The following is a 24,427-nucleotide window of genomic DNA, read 5'->3' as shown; positions in this document are numbered from 1 at the left end:
ATGAGTGATTTTTATTCTATTACTAGCTGACAACGACGCGCGTTGCTACGCCAACAAAAAAATACATCATTATACTGATTTTCATAACAGTCGGTTGAACGGGGCAAAAGTTGCTACTCTGCAGTGCCACCTGGTGGCGAGTGGCTTCAATGAGCAATTATGCACCTTCTCCGTGGAAAAATACATATATATAGCAATTTTCATAATAATCGGTCCAGGTATCAAGTGAAGCCGTGACTATACTCAAATTTTGTACTCACGCAGTTTGCAAGATGAATCAATCGCTAAAAATATCAAATAGAAAAAGTTTTAAATCCCCAAATATTTATCCAATGGATTGTGACTTAAATTGGAATAAAAAAGGAACTATCGATCGGATTTTTTTCGAACTGGTCTATAAACATTCCCTGTACTAAAAATAACAAACGGTGAAAGTTTCAGCCAAATCTGCCGGGTAGTTTTTGAGTTCATGGATGACATACAGACAAACATTCATTTATATATATATATATATATATATAGATTTACGCTGATTTCAAATATGACATCCATTTTTCTCAATTACATAAGATATTCACCAACTGAACTCGTAACATATAGGCAGAAAAGTCTATTTTTTCCTATTCTGAGAGAAAGAGTCTTTTCAAAATAAGTGTAAGTTGATTACTTACAAACGAGTTTATGCATCAAACATAAAATTGGAAATCAGTTAAAAAGGTAAAATAATCCACTAACTAAATTAGGCAAATCTATAAACAGCACAAGAACTTCCATTAGTTTGTCTTTGTGCACAATTTCCAACACTGACCAAGTTTTACTACTTATTTCGGAATAAAAAGTTTAGCATTACTTTATGGTCACCAAAAATATCTCAGTATTTGGCGACAGTATCTCTTTGACAAAACTCAGGGGGGGGGGGGAGGAGTATTATCCAATGTATCCCAAAACGATTACCGCAAATTTGATAACATTTCAAATCGCACCAAGAAACCACAATAATTGAAATTTTCCAAAAATAACTAAAGCAAGTATAGTGGAATTACGGGCTGCTACATTTTTTAAAATCGTTTGTATTTCAATAGCCATGACTATGTTCAATATATATATATATATAAACTGATAATTTTTTTTTAAACAAGTAAAATTTCATATTTTGGAAATTCTTCAAATTTTTATATGCTTAAATGTCTGCTTTCGTTTCTTTCTGAATACTATTTTGTTCTTAATACTTATTCCTATTTTTCTTTTATGGGCAAGGAAGAAGCTCGATTTTTAATCACGCCAAAGCGGCGTGTTTTGAGTTCTTTCAGTAAAAACAAAAAACGAATGAAAGTAACGGTTGTTTCTCACAATTATTAATGACCCAGGCAACGCCGGGTATTCGCTAGTTAAAATTTTTATCGTTTAACACTTTGGTATTAAAATTGTCAAACTCGTGCATGTTTATTTTGAAGTTTATATTGTACTTGCATGGTAAGTACTCGGAATAAATGGATGAATGAGTAAATAATTGGGATTAAATAAATTATGTTTAACTATACCTCTTGTGATCAATAAAACAAATTGTAGTCTTTTGGGTGCAAATTTTCAATTTGTAGTATCTTCGATGTAAATGGATTATCACAACAATTGTATTGGTAAACTAAGCATGATTATATAATTTACCACTTCGCCTAACTGAGGGTCATAGAATCGTTCGATGAGCTGGACACAAGTACTTTTGCCGCATCCACTGCTACCCACTAAAGCAACTGTTTTTCCAGGTTCGATGGCCAGCTCTAACCCTCTCAGAACCTTTACGTTTGATCGACTGGGATAGTTGAAGTACACTTTTTCGAAGCGAATAAATCCTTCCACGCTGTCCTGTCAAATTGTAAAAGAAGTAAGAATCTTACCAATATAAGTTCAGTTCTCATTTCAGAAATACATCAATCTGCTTCAAACAGTTAAATTAAGGGAATAGCAAAACAGTTGAAAATTAAGGAATACGTTATTCAGCATTTGCACACAGCATCTTACTTTACTAACCGCAAAAGGTTAGAAGTCTAATTTTATTTTCTCTACGTCCATAGGTAGGGTCACTGCCATTTCTTTATTTTACCCTAAAGCACTTTGAAAGATAGATCGCTGAATTTTGAAGCAATTTTTAAGTTAGAAACAATATGTACAGCTTACGAAATGTCTGAAGGCAGCTTTAGAAAATGTTTTCCCAAGAATGAAACAGACAACCTCTGGATTCCCTTACTGCTGATTATTAGTATGCTTTATTCAAATAGATTTGGGATTGCTAGCTTTGGAGGCTTATTTGCTGTTTCAGAAAGCGCTAAAGAATTTTTAGGGGTTTGGACACAGGTTGTTTTTTAGACCGGAGAATGTGTCATAGAGCACGAAAGTGATATATGAGTCCAAGCTTGTGCACTACTCCGTGATCCTCTTGAAAATGGAGGTTTATGTTGGACACTACGGAGTACAACGCATTTCAGGCTTGAAATCGAAATCGTTACATGGCAGCAAATTTCGTAGTTAATTTGCTAAATGATTTGCATGGATTAATGACTCGCAGATTCAGCAATGCAACTGCTTCTATAACTGCGGCGGACAAAGTACTACTATCCTTTTTTGCCCTGATGTCACACAATTGCATTCCCTGCCTGATGCACACACATTTCGTTTCTATTAATAACGTCTCACGCACATTTGCTTCCATACAATTACGTGAAAGCAATGTACACGAATTTAAGTATTGTAACGGATCCGGCGCGACTTCCACTTTCTTGAAATGAAGACACAGTTCTTGATAAAAACACAGGAGCTTTATTTACACTATGTACAGGAGAAATCGTTAACAACTGCTAAAATAATCATCAGCAATTAAGCAAATATCACTCAACACCGTAAACTCAACGGTTACACACGTATTTACTTCCAAATACGAAAACAACACAGCGAAATGCTTCGCTATAAACAGAGCTAATACACACTCTCAGTACAAATTCTCAATCGAAACTCTCCTTTTTATCACGCAGAACGCTTTTACAAACATCGAAGAAGTTTCCACAACATTCTTGCTGCTTCTCGAAATGCGTAGACCGTTATCAAATTTTATCAATGAAAAGAAAAGGAAATAGGGGGTCGTATACTTTAGCCGAAAGAAAAGGGGTTGTATATTCATTACGGGAAACTATTTACAGGTTACGTTACTACAATAATTACTTTTTACAGGATTTGTAACATTGCCCCCTTCCTAAGGACTGCACGTCCCAGACAGTACAATCCCCAGAAAAGGTGCCAAACTTCTACCACATGTTCATAAATACACACATTAAATAATAACCAATAATGCACAGGAAACACAATAATAACAAGAAATATTACTAAACATTAAAAGCAAAAAAATTATCTACAACTTTTATGTTATCAACCATGGTTGTTTACGTAATACTCATGAACTATGGCCATAGTATGGCGCTATCCGATCATAATGTACAACCCTAGGTTTTGCATTAGGTGATTTTTGGATCCTCACTACGACGTCATTCAGTCGGTTAAGGACTTTGTAGGGTCCATCCCAATGCGACTGCAATTTGGGTGAAAGACCTTTCCGTCGAATGGGATTCCATAACCAAACCTTGTCGCCTTCGTTGAATTCATGTCCAGTAGACCTTGTGTCGTATCGGGTCTTCATCTTCTCCGCCGCGATGTTGATTCGCTCTTGTGCGAAGTTATGAACGTCTTCCAACCGGGCCTGGAGATCCTGGATGTACTCCTCAGGCGATACAGGCGCATCCGGAGGACGACCGAAGACGAGATCACAAGGTAGCCGAAGCTCTCGTCCGAAGAGCATCTGAGATGGGGCAAATCCGGTAGTCTCGTGGACAGCACTGCGGTAGGCCAGCAGGAACAAAGGTAGTTTCTTGTCCCAATCCTGTTGATTTCTGGAGATCATAAGCGAGAGATTATTCAGGATTGTGCGGTTAAATCTCTCCACCATGCCGTCCGATTGTGGGTGTAGTGGTGTTGTCCTAGTTTTCTCAATTCCGAGAATTTGACATAGGCCCTTAAACATAGCAGAGATGAAATTCCTCCCTTGATCGGAATGAATCTGCAAAGGTGTTCCGTATCTCGAGATCCAATGTTGGACTAGAGTCTCTGCTACGGTGGTAGCTTCTTGATCTGGAATGGGATATGCTTCCGGCCATTTGGTGAAGTAGTCGACGGAAACAAGAATGTATTTGTTCCCATCAGCAGTTCTTGGTAGAGGACCCAGGATGTCGATCCCAATTCGTTCGAAAGGAGCTCCAACGTTGTACAGATGTAGCTTCCCTCTGCTTCTCTTCTTCGGTCCTTTACGAGCAGCACAGGCGTCACAAGAATGGCACCACTTCTCCACGTCATCCTTCGCCTTGCTCCAGAAGAAGCGCTCCCGAACTTTATTGAGGGTTTTCAACACACCAAAATGTCCTCCAGTCGCACTACTATGTATTTCTTTCAGAACATCTGAAATCCTTGATCGGGGAAGTAGTAACTGCCACCTAGACGTTTTGCCGTCATCAGATTCCCATTTTCGGTGTAGCACGCCGTTCCGTAAATGGAGCGAGTTCCATAAGGCCCAGTATCTTTTTGTTGCAGAACTAAAGATGGAAACGTCCTGCCAGTTAGGTCGCCGACTGTCACTCTCCATGAACTCCAAAATTGGTTTTATGTCGGGGTCTTCAAGTTGATCTTTTCGAACTTGGTGGCACTCCATGGATCAGGTTCTGAAGATGTTGGAGTCACTGTCACCTGATAGGCAGTAGGGCTAGTCGTTCCATATTGTTTCTCGATTCGGGAACAATAATTGCAGTTCTCAGGACAGGGTCTCCTTGATAAAGCGTCTGCATTACCGTGAGACAACCCTTTTTGGTGCTTGATCTCCTTGTCATATTCCTGGAGCCGCTGTATCTACCTGGCTATCTGGCCTTCTGGATTCCTGAAGTTCAAAAGCCAAGTTAACGAGGCATGATCTGTCCGAAGCAGAAACTTTCGGCCGTAGAGGTAATGATGGAAGTGTTCTGCAGCTTTCACTATGGCCAGTAACTCCTTTCTGGTGACGCAGTAATTTCGCTCCGACTTTGATAAGCATTTGCTCCAGTAAGCGATGACATGTTCATTGCCGTCAATTTCTTGGGATAAAAAAGCTCCGATGCCCTCGTGGCTCGCATCAGTGTCCAGGATGAAGGATTTTTCAGGCTGAGGATAGGCGAGGATAGGCGTTGATGTTAAAGCCTCCTTCAGTCGTAGAAATGCATCTTCGCATTCTTTGGACCATTCAAACTTTTGCTTGCTCTCCGTCAGCTTATGCAAAGGTCGTGCAATGTTGGAAAAACCCTTTACAAACTTCGTGTAGTACGTGCAGAGCCCCAGGAAACTTCGCAGCTGATGGATGTTTTCGGGACGACTCCAACTCTTGACTGCAGATACCTTTTCTGGATCGGTTTGTACACCTTCAGAAGAGATGATGTGACCAAGGTAGCTCACTTCCCGGCGGAACAAATTACATTTGGACGGGCTTAACTTTAGATTGGCTTCCTTAAGCTTCTGCAGCACCTTCCTAAGATTTGCCAGATGTTCTTCGAAACTGCGTCCCACGATGATGATATCGTCTAAGTAGACCACACAGGATTCGCAGGAAAGTCCTCTTAACACTGTCTCCATAAGACGCTCGAACGTAGCTGGTGCATTGCAGAGGCCGAAGGGCATCACTTTGAACTGCCATAAGCCTTGTCCAGTTGTAAACGCTGTCTTCTCTCGGTCATCAGGGTGTATCTGAACCTGCCAGTAGCCGCTCTTCATGTCCAGGGTCGAAAACCACTTGTCCGGAAAGAGTGTCCAAGGTGTCGTCTATCTGTGGAGGAGGGTAACTGTCTTTCTTGGTGATTTCATTCAGCCGTCGGTAATCGACACGAAATCTGGTGGAGCCATCTTTCTTTCGGACCAAGACGATGGGAGACGCCCAAGGACTGGATGAAGGTTCGATTACATCGTTCTCCTTCATCTCTTTCAGGAGGGTCTCAACCTCTTCCTTCTTGGCGAACGGTAGTCGTCTTGGATGATGTTTAATAGGGAGGTGTTCTCCAGTGTAGATCCTATGCTGCGTTAAATTCGTCCTGCCCACATCCTCCGATGTAGATGAAAACATATGCTTGAAGTCCTCCACCAATTGTTCCGCAGCAGTTCTTTGATCTTTCGATAATGGCGCAATCCCAATTAACTTCGATGTCAAGGACTCAGAAGACACAGTCTCGGGGGAATTGATTCTTCTAATGATGCAGTTTACTGGAGTACAAGTTGTCAACACTTCACCTTTTCGGATATTCCTTGGCCTTTCACTCACGTTGGCGATTCTCACAGGAATTACATCCTTAGAAAGGTCCACAAGCGTAGATGCTACCAGACTGTTATCAAATTTTATCAATGAAAAGAAAAGGAAATAGGGGGTCGTATACTTTAGCCGAATGAAAAGGGGTTGTATATTCATTACGGGAAACTATTTACAGGTTACGTTACTACAATAATTACTTTTTACAGGATTTGTAACAGTATGTTAGTCTATCACTAATTCATTGATATTTCGTATGGGACGGACTTATTGTTTTATTAGGCGCACTTATGTGTGCGTGAATGTATGATGATCCTAACTTTATTTTAGAATAGTTGTTTTTAGTGCAAGCAGTTGTATCTTCATATTCCTTACTAATAATAAAGCTGAAAGTCTCTCTGTCTGGATATCTGGATCTCTGTCTGTCTGTCTGGATGTCTGTGACGCGCACAGCGCCTAGATCGTTCGGACGATTTTCGTGAAATTTGGCACAAAGTTAGTTTGCAGCATGGGGGTGTGCACCTCGAAATTTTTTTCGAAAATTCGTTTTTGTTCTTTTTCTGTTCCAATTTTAAGAACTTTTCACCGAGCAAATTATCACAACATGGGCAAGTAAATTATCAAATTATCAGAACGTGGAACCGTAACATGGGCAAGCATAGCAAATTCGCGAGAACATAGCAAATTCGCGAGAAATTCACCATCCATTATTTCTAAATATACAGGTGAACCGAATGACCTTTTAATTTTCTACTACGGGCAAAGCCGTGCGGGTACCACTTGTTTGTAATAAAGCAAAAATGCTTTACTACTCATAGGTGTAAAAAGTCGACGACCATGAACTGTGAAAAATATAGGGCAGAAATTGTTGATTACCTTCCATATGAAAATAATACTATTAACCATTTTAGTGTGTGACAGTTTCTTGATCGATGTGCTGAAATGGCATTTCTACCTTTTTACGCCATGTATTTTTCAAAATTAGAAAAAACGTTTCTCTATATTTATTCATAATCGCCATCTTTTTCCGTGCATTATTGTCGATGGTGCCCTAACTTCTATATCGAGTGGCACAGAATTCTACCGCCAACCCGTTGAGGAAACGTTTCACACCTTTTTTTTCGACTTCGTCGTCGCTCCGGAAACGTTGGCCATCAAAGTGTTCCTCAAACTTAGCAGCACTAGACTTGAGCTCCGAACTGTAATCAAGAACGGAGTGGTTTGTCCCACTCTGGCGGTGGAATTCTGTGACACTCGACAACTTGACACGGAAGTTAGGGCACCGTCGACAATACTGCACAGAAAAAGATGGCGATTATGTATGAAAATAGCGAAACGATTTTTCTTTCCAACAATGTAAATTTCAATGAGAATAGACAGTACTGTATATTTGTAAAATTGATGGGAAATTTGCTTTCGGATCGTCCCTCATAGTAAGTCTCTGAAAACAGTACGATACGAAGGTATATTTTAGTCCTCTGCAAGGAGTTTCCTGCAAGAAGTTGATGGTGGTTGAAAATAATTTATAGTGGTTAAGAACTAAACTGTTTTGTTGTAAGTCTTTTTTTTTTTAATTATTCGGCAAAACTCGGGAGTTTCGTTCGGTAAATTGAGAATTTCATTATTTCCAAAAATTTGTCTCCTTGGCGCTTTTGGGTAAGTTAACTATGTCTCTTGAATCGAAGACCTCGGCTACCGATATACTGACCACAGTTTATCTATATTTGCAATTATTGCTGATTATTTTTTATATGTTTGTCTGTTTGTTTGAATTAGTGAACCTTTTATAGTTTCGATTAACTAGCTCAGTCATTACAGAAGAATACTGCTTTAGTGAAAGTACGCATGATTATTTGGCTAACTAATTGCGGAACATTTGACTTTCTTTTCAATTGTCCTAACCATTTTTAGAATAAAAGAGCATGTTTATTTACCTGAATAAGTCCAGTTTGTGAAAAAGCATCGATTTTGGGTTTGAAATCTAATAAATGTATGATTCGAACTGCAGCCCCCTTTGCTCTCTGATAGTCTGGAGAAAAGGCTACAGCTTGACCAACCATCATTACGCCTTCAAGAACTCCTTTAATAACTCTAGAAATAAAAATATCTGCTTAGGCTCTCAACGCAAACTATGTCTTCAGAATCACATGCCAGAACCATTTGTTAAAAACCCATCTTTTATGTATTTTAGAGTGTTTTTGAAGAAGTTGAAGCAAATGCACCGTATTGTAGTACTAAGTATGTGTGTCAGCGAATTTACGAAACTCTAGCGAGAAGGTATGCTAGCCTTCAAAATGGTCGTTACGGCACGTTTCAGAACCACAAAAATCCAATAATCGTAAATATAAATGTGGCATTTTACCCATAATGAAAAGAAGGCCTTTGATTGTAATAATACAGTCATGTGAGCAGGCAGAGAATTCTCGTTTGAGAAGCTTATTAGCATGATCTTCAATTTGAAGCAGTATTCCAAGAAAGCAATGAATATTTATCTCATATCATCGCTTCAGAGCAACAGTAAAAGGCATATAACATCTAATCCCAGAATTAACAGTAAGTTGTCCGGTTGTTGCTTTGAGGCGATACCTTGCGATGCCTCAAATCAACGGAAAGCGATGAAAAGGATATCTTACTGTTATTCCTGGGATTAGATGTCTTACAGCCTCATTGAAAATCACGGCTTGGCTGCGGAATAATCCACAGATTGATTTATCGTCTGTTCCGGATCAAGCTGCTGTTCTTATTCACCAACCTCGAATAGATGAAGCGAGCGATTATTCTGACATAGATGTAAAAGCTTCTCTAATTGGCTGCGTTTGGTCACGTGACGTTGTTTACATTCCCACCATTCCCAGTCGCCTCCCCCCCTTGATGTTCACGTGTTTCGCGTAAACGAAAAAATATGGCAGCTACGTTAGAAACAAAATCAAACTTTTCTGTTCTTAAGCAGGAATCATTAATGACCTTAGTTGATAAATACAAGAGCATTTTAGAATGCGAAAAGACAAATGCTGTGGCGATTAAGCAGAAAGATGACACATGGGAGAAATTGGCATAAGAATATAATGCTGTTGGGTCTGCCGCACAGAACTGCAAAACAATTAAAAACAAATTCAAGAATTTGAAAGCTGTGGCCACGAATCGGAAGGCCGAAGATAGGATGGAATCCTTTAAAACTGGGGGAAGACACCAAAAAAAAAACGTGCATCACGCCGATAGACGAGCGGGTGTACGCAATACACATTTCGAGCTCCTGCAAGTCACGAAGATCGTTCAAATTACCTGAAAACAAGTAGCGATTATTTTGCGACATCATATTCGCCATATTGTTTATATTTGCCTACATTTAAACGTGCGGTGGAGAGTATAATCGCGGAATTAAGCCGCCAAATCGGCGGACCAGATTCGAGGCTATAATCTGCACCTCGTAGGCTCGAATTATCTTCCATTTGCGATTGTGAATAACGATTTCGTGCGAATCCTCGGATTATCTTCAACAGTGGCAACTTTGAAGGATTATTCGCGATTGTGAATAAGGCTGTTACTGTTGCTCTGAGGCGACTATATGTAGGCGAAAGTAGGGTAATACCGCTCAGAATGTAATCCCACTCACCAAAATGCAGTCAATTAACTCGAAGTCCAATAACTCAAATATTATTATAACTCGAAGTTTTTATCAAGTTTTGAAACCTTTGTCTTTAATTCCGTGCTAATTTTTCTCAATATCTTGAAGTTAACTTCCTTTAACTCGAAGTTTTTGCCAAGATGACTCAAAATTTATTTCGAAAGAACAAAAAAAAAAAGAAAGAAACAAGTGACTACGAGAGAAAAATCATTTACCGTCACTTGGAATTCCTGCACAATAGGCCTCTAAAGCAAGAAGAGCACCTGTTCAATTAGAATTCAATTAGAATATAGCCTCAGAGCCAATGTGCGATAAAGGAGTTATACGTGTAGAAATGAGTTAGCTTGTTTTCTTTTGCTGTAATGTACTGTTTGCACTTTGACATGGTGCTGGACTACCGCCCCCCCCCCGAGTTTGCTTTTAAACTATCAAGTTGTCAAGTCGTTACGTACGTCAAGGTGTCAAATAGTATACTCGCTATTGGGAATGCGATTCACTTTGAGACAGGTCAACCAATTTGCAGTAATCCTTCGACAATAAGAGTTTGTTGTCAGGAATATTTTTTGAGTTGATTTGCACTGATTGTAATTCGCTATTAGCAGTCACTTTGACTATCATATTCCTGGAGTAATGCACAAAATATTTAAATTCCAATGCTTGTAAAAGGAGAGTAACACTGAACTTTAGAAGTAATATCAGTAGTAATGCAATATTTCCATTTACCAAGTGAAACATTCAACTTACTTTAAAAGATCTGCATATTCTAATTCCCCTTCAGCAACCAAACGACTGCCGTAGTACATGGCTGCAGCATATGCAAATGCTTGAACTCCTTGGGCAAATCCGTATGACAATCCTCTTATGTGAGATTTCAATCTAGATTTCCTGTAATTTAAAAAATAGGCGTGGGTCGCAATAATTTTCTGCTTGTACGAAGAAAATTCATAATTCGCAATCCATTTTACCGTAATGCTCGTACTATTTTAATGCGCAATCAAGAAAATTGCTTAGTGGTCTCACTTTGACTTCAGACAGCGTAAGGAGCAAACTATTTTCTTTTTTGACGGATACGACCACTCACATGACCTCGAACTATACGGTCCTTGAATACATAGTAGAAAAGTATAATCCCACAGACTTGTTGAAATTGCGTCTAAACTGAAGTACCGAACCCAGTGTCAGATGGCCGATTTATTTTGAAATGTTAAGAATATTCCAAAGCCTTGGTCAGTTTATTTGAACTGAGATTATTTTCTCGCAGCGGATATTATTAACGTTTAATATTGCTTTTGGTAATTATTTTTAAGTCTTATATAAGGAGCCATCTTCTAATACTTCGTTGGTTTGGTCCGAAATATTGTTACAGTGCATTTCACTACAGTGTCCACACATAGACGTGCAATCGAACCTAACTTTACGACAGATACAGTTTGAAACACATATAATTTCAATTCCAAGATATTAATTGTAGAAGTTCACTTGAAGCAGAGGTAATTTTCATGAACTTAGGAATAAGTCTGTTGCATGAAGTACAATGCCAACCCCACTCTTCTGGGGGACGTTTAAAACCTAACGAAGTTTGAATCTGGGGTTGATCCTAAAAACTTTGGTGGAAACCTTTAAAAGATGTTGACGAGTGACGTCTGAAGTTGGTGGAAGTTTTGATAAATCAAAAGTGGACTTTAGGGACATTTTTGCGATTACTTGCTTTTTAAAAACTTTTATTCAAACTTGGTTAGGCTTTAAGTTTCCAGCAGAAGAATGGGTTTAGAAATATATTTCAAGCAACAGACTGATTCCTAAGATCATGACAATTACCTCTGCTCCAAGTGAAATTCTCCTACTCATATCTTGCAATTGTAAAACATTGTGTTCCAAATGTAGCTGTCGTAAAACTGGGTTCGACTGTACGTCTATGTGTGAATACTGTAGTGGAATGCATTGTAACAATATTTCAGACCAAGCCAACAAACTGTTAGATGACCCCTTATTAAAAAAAATTGTAATTACAATAACTTGATGCCTTTTTTTTTTTTGAATGCAACCTGTTTTTCAGAAACAGTTGCAACATAGTCCTCGAGTTGTAACATTTCGCAAAACAACGGTTCACACTGATCAGTTTCATGAGCCGGATGTGAACCGTGGGCCATAGGTTGGGCACCACTGGTTTATAATATTGTAAGAAGTGAAATAAAAGGAATACTCCGGTATCATCCGAGTATTCCTCCCGTATTTTTCGAGCTGTAAGCGTATAATCATAATACTGCTCTTGCAATGTTTCGGACGGAGCGGGGGGGGGGGGGGGTAAGCAATAGGGGTAAGGACTTTGTGTTTTTTTAGTGTATACTTTGTATACTAACATCTTGAAAAAATAACAGCTTTCCCCTATTTAGTTGGGACACGAAAAGCGTATAATCATAGTATTGCTGTTGCAATGTTTCGGAAGGGGTGGAGAAGGGGGCGAGGGAGAAAGAGGGGGGGGGGTCGGGACTTTGCCTTATTTTAGTGTATACTTTTTGTACTAACATCTTGAAAAACATCCGCTTTCCCCAAATTAGTTGGGACACGAAAAGCGCATAATCATAGGCCACATTCTTGCAGTGTTTCGTAGGGGATGAGGGTGGGGGGGGTGTAAAAAAGAGTGGTGTGGTTCAGGACTTTGAATTTTTTTAAAGAATACATTACGTACTAACATCCTACCAAAATTCAGCTTTCTCTTAAGTAGTTGCAACACGAAAAGCGTATAATCATAGTACTGCTCCGACAATGTTTCGGAGGGGGTGTGGGGAAAAGCAAGAGGGGTGGGGGGACTTTGTATTTTCTTAGTGTATACTTTATGTATTAACAACCTGTAAAAATTTAGCTTTCCCTAAATTAGTTGCGACACGAAACCTTTATTGACTGGGCTAATTGATTTTGCAACGAAAAGCGTAATATACCGATGCGATTCCTAGAAATTCTTTTCCAGACCACACTCATCGTGAGAAAAACATGTTACGCGGGTGTTTTATATCTGTCACCAGTATGGGAGCTGGATAAGTATAAGACCACACGTAAATACGGTTTTTGCTCCCCTTTTCTGAGAAAATGTTCGAAATTAGATCTTCAGAATAGCTGAATTTTATCCGAAGCTGGACATTTGTTGTGCACATAAACTTTCTCCGTTTGGTGTGATATGATGTCTGTGACACTATAGGGAACATTTTTCAACCACCTTGTCAACATCGTCTGACTGTTGTAAACAGGGGTGCATTCCCCGCCAAACGAATCCCCGTATATAAGAGAAAGTAAATAGGTCAAAGGGGGAGACATTCGTAGAGCAAAGAGCTGGTGAGTCGCGGAGTGGCTCTCGCAGTTCAAAATATCTTTGTAACATTAAATAATCTGTAATTTGTAATATAGCTGTAAATATTGAGTGCATTAAACGTCTCTAAAAGACCATGCATTCTCTTGTCATCTTTACACAAGAGGTGGAAACAGTACAGTACGCTTTCTGTTTTTCGCACGGCCAAGAAAATTTCGGTGGGAAGAGGTCCCATTTAATCCAGCTAATCAGAGAATTTGGCGAACAATTTTAGGAGAAAAGTGAATGTAAAAAATTCCATTCAACTTTGCAGAAACTTTTACAGCACTCAAATGTGTATTTTTCATAAAATTTTTGACTGTAAATCTCCGATCACGCTTTGTCAACTTTACCGGTTGACCTTTTCTTACCTTGTTTTTGGTCTGATTCTTTTCTTTAAAGCATTTTATCAAGCACTTTACTGTAGAATGGAATAAAATAACTAATTTAGAGACATTTCGAACCAATTTACCGCTCCTGTGAGGAAAAATTTCAAATTTCGAATGGTGTTTGTGGTTTTTTACGAATACCATCCATTTTAAAGTACTAAGCACAATATTAAGGAATAAATAAACAAAAAATTAAAGCCAAATCACTTTTAAGGGTCAACACAATGCAATGAAGAAACGACGTATTATAATTTTAATTATGAATTTATTCGAAAATATTTGAGTGTACGATGACTTTTGTGGCTTGTTATTTCTCTGTCGCTTCGTTTTTCGACCCATTTCAAAGAGAAGATCCGTCAATATTTTGAAGAAACTACTGGGTTGTATTTAGAATGACATAGGAATGATGTGAAAAAATATTGGCTTTCATATTCGAATTCAGTTTTGCTTTATTTTGGGTTTACTAAAAATTTTCAAAGTGTACGAACAGTTTTGGGAGCCACTGTATGTGGAGCCTTACATCTCGTTCAATTTATCTGTACTGCTGCTTCATACAAACACATAGGGTAGTTTTCGTCCCGTTATGGGGGGCAAAACCCCCTTAGGCGAGCAATAAAATACAATTTTCGTATAAATTCTCTAATATAGCGATGAAAAAATACTTGCACATATTTACATTATATGTTCATCGAAAGCTCTGATTTTTCTGCTGAAGATGGCACCTGTTCGAAATTTTTAAGTAGAATAAAAAAACGAGTTATGAGCTTTTTAGTTCCATGTTCGAAGGCTTTCCTAAACTCAATACAGTATTTAGTGTATCATCTCAACTCCCTGTCGATAGCGACAATTGTTGTATTGTTGACTATCTTTGCTTTTCGTGACTGTTCAAGGCTTTTCTCAAGTCAAATCTTGAAGCAAGATTTTTGCACAAGATTGGCAAATAATACATGGATTTGACTGATTATTTTCCATTTTAATGCAACTTTGAGGCAGTTAATGCGCTTTTTCTATTTATTTGTGTTGACTGGGTATTTAATCGAGCAGTAGGAATCTAGCCAAACTTTTTTTGTGGAATCATTTCAATAGATAAGGCATTTGGCAATTTTTTCAACTGTCGCTGTTTGTGAAGCTAAAGAGTACGCAATACTGTTTCTCGGTTTTCACCTTGTAACCAAATATCGCCACTTCTTTAATATTTCTTTCTTTAAATTTGTTAACACGTAAAATTATTCGTCAACCAAATCAAGAAAATCCATAAACAGCACAAAAACTTCCATTAATTTGTCTTTGCGCGCAATTTCAAGCAATTGCCAAAATTTTACTATTCATTGGAAATATTTCGGGTAGCAACATTTTATAATCACCAGAAGTATCTCAGTATTTGGCGACACTATCTCTTCGATGAAAATTAGCAGCACACAGTTTCACAAAGTAAAGAGGGGGAGCCTCATTTAAGGTATCCCAATACGATTAATGCAAATTTAATAACATGTTAAGTCGCAGTAAGGGATTACGGGCGGCTACGTTTTTTAAAAGTTTGTACTTAAATAGCAATATACAGAATGTTTTAGACTAAGTTCGAAAAAAAAAGATAAATTTTTTATACAAGTGAAGTTTAATTTCATATTTTGGAAATTCCTTAAATTGGTATATGTTTAAGTATCGTTTTTTCGTCTCTAAAAGAGTACTATTTTGTTCTTCATACTTATTGCCATTTTACTTTTATGGGTTAGGAAGGAGCTCTATTTTTAATCACGTCAAAGCGGTGTGTTTTGAGTTTTTTCTTTTACAGCAGAGAACGAATAAAAGTAGCGATTGTTTCTCATAATTATTACAGACCCAGGCAACGCCGGGTATTTTTGCTACGTACAATTATCTGGTAACTAAATAAAGTTATGAAATAGAGTCGGCCCTTCTACCCACAGTTACCGTCGAACAAAGATTTATTTTTCGCCGGGAACGGCCAAATACATTCAAACATTTTCTTTATAGCATCTTCTGTTCGGAATTAAAAATCATATCTTATTAATATACAGTGGCTCCCAAAAGTGTTCGTACACCTACGACTTGCAGCGAAATTGGCTACTTTCCACTGGTTAGAAATAATATTTCGGAACAGGTATTTAATTATAAGATCTATGATCAATTTTTAACAAAACTGCATGAAAAGTATTTAAAAAATATTAAAACTTAATTTTTTAAAAATCAAAAACCGAAAAGTGTCGGAAATTTTATCTCACAAAAGTCTTCGTACACTTTACAAAATGTCTATATATTATTGACTAATCTAACTTTTGATTAAGTTATTAATTGATAGAATATTATACAGTACTAGGGGGCTATCGCCCCCTGCTCGCTATCGCTCGCCAACCCCCGGAACTGCTTACGCAGTTCCCTGTGGATCGCTTCGCGATCCATGCTCGCTTCGCTCGCTCGCTGTATGCCAATACATTAGCCTAGCTAAAATTTTCCGTAAAAATTAAAGTTGGTAATTGCATTTAGGTCACCATCCATTTAACCAATATGAAAATTACGTTCATAATGTTAATTTGTCTGCTTTAGCCAGATTTTCGACAGTTTAACTTTGCTGTATGTAAGATGACTGCCTTGGCAATGTGCACAACTTTACCATTATAGATACAAAAGTGTCTGTCATTGCTTTGGAGAGATTGCACTTCTACCTGTTGGTCCGCGGAAGGTATTTTATTTCCCTTCTACCACCCATTGGAAAACCAATGAAGGCATTCCCCTATCCGCCACCTGGGGACGCGCCCTCTAGGGGTTACAGGCTCCCCCGAGGGATGTATTTACATTATTTACACTCTTATATATTTACATATTTACACTCTTATATATTCTAATCTGAGAAAACTTCCTCATATACACAATTAAAAATGTCCCGTTTGGGAGCCACAACTGACACTGCTTCAAAAGATCTTGTTCTTGATAATGCCACATAGAGCTGGCCATGACTAAAAACAGGCTCAGAGAGCACCAAACATATTTTCTCAAACGTTTGTCCTTCTTGTTGTTATTCTGAATCCTTGCCACGTCACGAACAAAAAATGGTTTAACTAAAAACGCGAAAACTCGCCAAGGCTACTTTGCTTGCACAATACTAAAACTACTATAACCCTAAACAAATTTGGCGAAACCTTTCAGCTGAGAATAAAAGGAATAAAGTAAATTCTTTCTCGGTTATTCATTTTGAACTGAACTGTCGTACTGAAGCAGAGAATAGACGACGCTCAAAGCGCCTACGCGTTCAAAACAACATTGCCGATGAACATGATTGTGGAGCAATGTGTGAAGAATGCGAATTTTGTGGTGCTCTTTATTGGCAGAAAGAGCGTAATACTGCAAATAAATATACTAAATGTTGCCATGACGGAAAGGTGCGGTTACCGGCATTGTGTGACGCACCTGATCTGTTGAAGGAACTGCTGACTGAAAATTCCCCAGCCGCTAAAAATTATCGGCAGCGAATCAGAGAATACAACTCTGGAAATGGCTCGTCTTAAATTGGATTCAAGAACGGTTTCCTGCCTTCTTTGAGCTTTTCTTTGCTGATTAAGGTTGAAATGGGCCACAGCCCGACTCAAACTCATCTCAAAAAAAAAAAAAGTTCGTTGAGTATTCTGTGATTCAAGATTTCAAAACAACGTAGAAGTTTGTTTACATGATTTATCGGCGAAGTGTTGCCAACAGAGGTTTAGAAATTCACCCCTTCATTTGCCGGCACGTAAGAGAATTATATATATAGATTCATAACACCTTTTAAACATCTGGGAATAGATTTCATTCTTTTTCCTTCTTTTTTTAGCGTAATTTCTGAGTAAGTGTTATACCACACTTCGAGTATTACTATTTCTAGCTCTATTTTCGTTTTAAAGCCCTATTTTCGTAATCTAGCCTCCAGATATCTCTAAATACGTAACATAAAGTTACAATCTGGAGATTGAGGGGCTATTTTCTAAATTTTAGGACAATTTTCGAGGCACTAGACGCAAACGTTGAAAACCGTGTGCTTCTTATCGTTATCTTGATAAAAAAACAAAGTTGTTTTCAATAACCAAATTTTTGGCTAAGAGTTCAAAATTGGTTTTTAAAATATTTAAAGGAACAGCATGATTCATTATTTCATAAAAAAATTACAAACTACCAAGTCCTGATGCTGATATGCACCCTCACACTAAAACACCTTCACCGTCCTGATTAACTGATCCAACTAAGTTCTTAAGATTAAATTCCTAATTTTTTCTTCTACTTAGTTATACAACAATTTAACCAAAAATGTTAAATTAATTTTTATCTGTAAGTAAGACATGATTCTAAACTGTTTTTAGCTTATTTATCATTGATTTAGGACGAAAAGCGTAAGCTTTCTGTTTTTCGCACGACCAAGAAAATTTCTGCGGGAAGAGGTCCCATTTAATCCAGCTAATCAAAGAACTTGGTGAACAATTTTAGGTGAAAATTAAATGTAAAATTTTTCATTTAACTCTGCAGAAACATTTACAGTACTCAAATGTGTATTTTTCATATTTTTTTTTAAACTTTGAATCTCCGATCACGCTTTGTTAACTTTGCCAATTGACCTTTTCTTACCTTATTTTCGGTCCGATCCTTTTCTTTAAAGCATTTTATCTACCACTTTACTATGGAATGGTATAAATTATCTAATTTTGAGACATTTTAAAACAATTTACCGCTACCGCGAGGAAAAAAATCAAATTTCGAATGATGTTTGTTGTTTTTTACGAATACCAGCCATTTTAAAGTAATAAGCACAATATTAAGAAATAAATAAACAAGAAATTAAAGTCAAATGACTTTTAAGGGGCAACACAATGCAAAAATATTAAATAAACGGCATATGATACTTTTAATCATGAGTTTATTCGAAAAAATTTGAGTGTACGATGACTTTTGTGGCGTGTTATTTCTCTGTCTCTTCGTTTTTTGACCCATTTCAAAAAGAAGATCCGTCAATATTTAAAAAAAAACTACTGGCTTGTATTTAGAATGAAATAGGAATGATGTGAAAAAATATTGGACTTCATATTCGAATTCAGTTTCGCGTTATTTCGGTTTTACTAAAAAATTTCAAAGTGTACGAACACTTTTGGGAGCCACACTGTAGATTAAACAAACATTTTACGTAATTTCATAAACTTGGCAAGTCTCTGGTGAATGTATGGTACTGTGGTCCTTTGGCGATTAATAATGGATTTGGATTTATTATTTTACATTTTAACGCTGCTTTTAATTGCAAAAATATAAAATGAAACCAAAGAAAATGGCGTTTTAAAAACTTATTTGATAGATTGTTATGATAAAGTGTTCGGGACGAGTGTTCAAAAATTTTGGCGCTACAGCCATTACAAAAGTTGCATTAAGATGTAAAAATTCCGCCAAATTAATTTTGGTAAAAAGGTCATTGAGTACTATGAGGTATTGAAGTTAAAATTAATCCGCCAAATTAGTGAGACAACACTCTTAAATAACATTAAAACTACCATTAAAATGTAAATTAATCCACTAAATTCATTTTGTATCTCCAATCTTACCAGGCGACTACGTTAGTGCATTGGCGAATTATTTAAAATTTTTATGAAACTTTTCATTTTCTTTTTACTTTCTTCTATATCTAATATATAGAAAAAAGTATTGGATTCGTGCAAATTTTCGAATTTCGAATTTTGACGGATTCGTACGTTTTGAGGTGTGCTGAGTCCATTTCGACCATTTTTGAAAAATGTCTGTCTGTCTGTCTGTGTGTGTGTGTATGTGTGTGTGTGTGTATGTGTGTCACGTCTGTGTGTGACCAGTTTTTTGTGGCCGTTCTACAACAAAAACTACCGCATGAAATCGAACGAAATTTTGTACACATATGTGCCCCTATGTGAACTTGTGCCCACTAGTTTTTGGCGCGAATTCCTCCAAGGGGGGTGGAGCAATGGGACGTTTTTCGAGTTACGCGTGCTTGCTATTCCTCAGGAAGTAACTGGCGGAATCAAACAAAATTTGGTCCATATGTTGGTATTAACAGGAACAGGTGCTGATTCAATTTTGGTGTCAATAACTCAAACGGGGGTTGAGCTATAGAACGTTTTTTGTCGTCAATTGTGACTGCTGTATCTCAAGAAATAATGAACGGAATGAAAGAAAAATTTATCGGCAAGTAGCCCTTAGTGGGTATAAGAACTGATTTTATTTTTGTGTCAACAGCTAAAAAGGGGGTAGCGCAATCACCCGCTCTTTTTTTCCATTTTGAGTGCCCTATCTCAAGAAGTAATGCTACGTTCTGGTTGAAATTTGGAATATATGTGAATCCATATGTAAACAGGCTCTGGTTCAATTTTGACGCCGATCGCTCCAAGAGGTGTTGATTTTTTTTTTTTTTTTTTTTTTTGCGAATAAAAATATTTTTATTAATGCAACAATAAGAAAGATAAATCGTAATAGATTGTCGTCTGCGTATTTCTCATGATTTTAATTGTATGGAAATGATAGGAAATATTATCTCAATGATTTAAAATTTTTAACTGTTGCCATCTTATGTTTGTTAACAAATAAAATATTTGTAATTAATTCAAGCAAGGCTTTTAAAATAACTTTCAATTTTCGCTCTTTGCTTTGCTTTTGCAATAATTCAGACATTGGGATAGTCGTCAAGTTTTTGCATGTGTAATTTTGTTTTTGTTGGGAATATTGCTTCCTCGTCAAGCATGGGGAGGGATCAGAAAAAAAAAAGAAAAATATAGAAGAAAGTTTCGTGATGGCCACAACATACTAGTTTCTTTTTTGTGTGTGTATTTTTAAGGGTTAATGATGCTAATTAGGACTTTGCGGAATTAATGTCCCTATTTTTATGGCGACAGTGGAGAATATTGTTCTTCCTTTCTTTCTTTTTTTCTTTTATTTTGTTTTTGTTTTTTTATCTTATCGGAACTGATGAAGATTTTTGGAAATAATCATGACTGAGATCGTCAGAGGGAAATGTTATTTGAAAACGCTGATCGAGACCATTCTAACAGAGACTTTTGTTAATTTTTCACTTTGCGAAATGAGAAGTTTTTTGCACTATTGTCCTCATTTAAACGGGAACTTGAAAAAAACTGTTGTCCTTACACTGATTTTAATCTTGTTTTTACTCTGGACTTTTTGGTATTGTAATTAGGATCGTTTGCGCTATTTAGAAAGAAGTTGATTTTCTTTTAATGGGGATTTTAAAGGTTTGATGTTCTCACTCTAAAGGCACATTATTAGAATCAGGATTTGTAGTGATTGTTGACCCTATTTTGGGACGATATCTCCGGTAAGAAGCTATACATTATTCAATAATTTAGATAGCCGGTGTAGCGCTGGATATCATTTGACGGAGATCAAGATTATAAGGAAACTGTTTGACTTTATTTAAGAATAGTTGACCTCACTCGAATTGGATTTTTTGGGAATTACCCAAACTAACTTCTTTAGAACTCCTGAACGTTTTCGTGATTTATTTTGTGTGATTTTTTGGGTGTTTTTCCAGTTTCGTCGACATTTACTTCCCTTCCCCTTGATTTTCAGTTTTAATCATACCTTTTGATACATTTAACGGAGCAGGCAATTTGAAATGTCAGCGAAACTGGAGACAAACCAATTTTTATTAACTATTTGATCTCTGCCTGTGCTGTGTTGACTGTTAAGTTCAGTCGATTGAAAAAAACTACATCAACGTGAGCGAAGCTGCGGGTAAAAGCTAGTCAATACTATTTTGTTCTTTATACTTATTGCTATTTTACTTTTATGGGTAAGGGTGAAACTCGATTTTTAATCACCTCAAAAAGATGTGTTTTAAATTCTTTCACTTAAACCAGAAAACAAAAGCAAGTAACGATTTTTTCTCATAATTATTACTGACCCAGGCAACGCCGGGTATTTTTGCTAGTTGAAAATAATTTGCACATCAGATGCATTACATTTACATTTATTAAGAGCTTCAGCACAAACATATGTTTGGATAAATGCTGACCAATCACTACTACAGCCTATCGATTATGCCTTATTTGGCTACAAAAGAAGAAATGATAAATTGCACCCACGCCAAGTGAAGAAGCAACCATTACCGGAATGGGGTCGTTTCCAAAATTTTAAAAGTATTTTTTTTTTCTGAAAGAGCATGCTTAAAAACATAGAATCTGACCATTTTTTAAATAATTTGTTCAAGTTTTAATATTAAAAAAAATACTTAAATCGGTGCGCTTTCATTGTTTTGCGCTTCTGCCGATGACATCACAAATGATGAAATGCCATTCAGTGTTGCCATTCACAGAGCAAAATATTTAATTCACATCTTTACTCACGTGTATTGGCAACGATATGGTTCATAGCAAGCGTAGAGCGCAATTTTAATTCGCTTCTTGATTATCATAACGTGGAAACGAGGAAGAAAGCTGCGTCAAAGAGCATCATTTGTGACGTCATCAACACCACGCCTTGTTTGAAAAATTGGACATTTTAAAAAATTAATTAAAAAATAACTGTTGGGAAAATGAAAGTATTTTCTGGGTCCATGTTATTTTTTTAAATAAATTAATTTTTTTTTTCTTTATTCTATCGACTTCAGTGACTAAAAGTACTACTTTTGACTGAAGGAAACAACCCCATTGTTGATTCAGCCCTGTAAATGTTCATCCAACTGTCAAACAAAGGCTCGTTCTTGTAAAAAATTAAAATTAAATTGTATTTCGCTTTGCAAATGCATCAATAATGATTGTCAAAATAAAAAAGATTTTTATATTTTGCTTTTGAAGACCTGTGTAAAAATTTGATTTTTGATATAAATATTTTTTTTCAATAAAAATTATTCTTTTAATTTTTAATTATTTTTGTTTTATTTTGAATTATTATATGTATAGATTACTTGTCTTTAAATATCTTAAATTTTAGGAAACAATGGGGCATTGTAGCTAGGACAATCATTAAAATGGTTCAGATGAGTTTGCTCAATTCATTTACTTAGTACACTGTTAAAACTACAGGATGCATTCGGCACCTTTCAGGGGAGAAACGCTTGTTCACCAGCGGTACCCAATACGGAGCCGAAATCGCACCTCTAAATAGGGTGAAAAACAGGCACCTTTTAAAAACTAGACAGCCGGAGTGAAAAAAAGGAACCTTCGGAGAGAGAAATGGCACCCTTACTATAGATCCTCCTCCCCCCTCCCCCGTATTGTGTGCGTTTTTGAATACAGTTGTGTATTTTTTTTTTTTTCTTTTTTTAAGTTTTGTTTTGATTTATGATTTTTTACGTTTTGGACATTTTCACATTGAACTCGGTATTGGGAATCATTAAAACATGTAATTACAGCATTTGATCATATTTCAGAGCTTTCAACATAGTTAAGAAGTGCTCATAGCTTTAATTCATCTGATCGTGCTCTAACTCAGTGTTTCTCAACCTCTTTTGACCCACGGGAGCGGTAAAAGCAAATGAAAAACTTTGCGGACCGGTGAAATCTTTATCGTTTTCTTAAAAATTCATAAAATAAATAATATGAATAATAACTCTGGGACCGTTAAAAAAAATTTGAAAAAATTCAAGGTTCTGATGGTTTTTTTTAACAAAAAGTAATGTTAAAAATTAATAAAACAATAAATATCTACCCCTCCACTTGGTATCAAAGATCTGTCACAAATACGTTATAATTTAAAAACGAGTAATTATTTAAAACATGTGAGAAATTATACATTTACTAAAACATGACGTATTCCGAAAATGAAGCATAGCTCTACTTATGGATTATTTACATGATGAGCCAAAAATATTCAGGGATATTACAATTACGGAAGAACAAAATCGTTTCATAAACGTTAATCAAGAGTAACAAAATAAAATGCACATAAAGTTTTTCAATTAGTTTAATAAAAAACCAAAAGAAATTTCTAACGCTATCGAGCATCAACCGCTAACAGGAAATGATTCTAACACTTGAATGAGAAAGCAAAAAAAAAAAAAAGAGCTAGACTGAGAGAGATTTTTTTTTCTCGCTAGCTTTCTGTTATAATTACGAAGCACAAGAAACATTTTAATTAAGGTTCTTTTGGTGATTAATAAAAGCTGCTTATCGAGTATTCAAGAAAGTAATGACAGATATTTTTAGTAGCGTTTTGAATGATGGAAATTTCACGATAGTAACGGTAAACGGGAACTAGAAGACTAACGGTTACTGAAAAGCAATAAATGCACTTTTAAACACTTAACTATGTTTGAAAGCCCTAAAAGCTACAAAGTGATCAAAAGCTGTACTTACTTGTAATTTCGGATAATTAATCCTAGAAAAGTTGTGTTTTAATCCAATAGTGTACTTCATTCAATGTGAGAGACACACAAACGCAATCATTATTTGTCCGTCATATTGAGGTGGTTGAATGTATGTCTAAGGCAAAAAGCGCATGCGCAATGAGTCTTTCTACGATTGCATGCTGTTTTGGCTCCTCTGCTCTATTTTCTGGCCTGCATTGCTCCTTCAGGCACTATGCTTTCACCTTAGAGGGAATATTTTCACTCGTCTTGAACCCCTGGTTATAACAGTGTACCTAATGGAGAGGAGTATAAAAAATTAATGGACCAACAAGCCTCCTGGTAACATCCAGAATCGTAATCTGCAAGCTTTTTTGAGTTCAAAGCAATTTACAGAATTCGGTCCTCATATTTTGCATAC

At 36.7% G+C, this 24,427-nt stretch overlaps 1 protein-coding gene across 1 annotated transcript in view; it reads right to left on the bottom strand.

Moving 5' to 3' along the window:
* Positions 1 to 24,427, bottom strand: part of LOC129232552 (ATP-dependent translocase ABCB1-like) — a 103,148-nt gene that overhangs the window by 14,385 nt on the left and 64,336 nt on the right. Inside the window, exons 20-22 of the mRNA XM_054866688.1 lie at positions 10,728 to 10,868; positions 8,293 to 8,449; positions 1,666 to 1,863 (exon numbers count right to left, since the gene is read on the bottom strand). Coding sequence (XP_054722663.1) covers positions 1,666 to 1,863; positions 8,293 to 8,449; positions 10,728 to 10,868 — 496 coding nt within the window. The remainder of the gene's footprint in view (positions 1 to 1,665; positions 1,864 to 8,292; positions 8,450 to 10,727; positions 10,869 to 24,427) is intronic.

Source organism: Uloborus diversus, chromosome 1 (assembly GCF_026930045.1).
Source record: "Uloborus diversus isolate 005 chromosome 1, Udiv.v.3.1, whole genome shotgun sequence".
Lineage (NCBI taxonomy): Eukaryota > Metazoa > Arthropoda > Arachnida > Araneae > Uloboridae > Uloborus > Uloborus diversus.
Note: the sequence above shows the minus strand (reverse complement) of the source record. Positions and strands in the feature narration are given on the sequence as shown.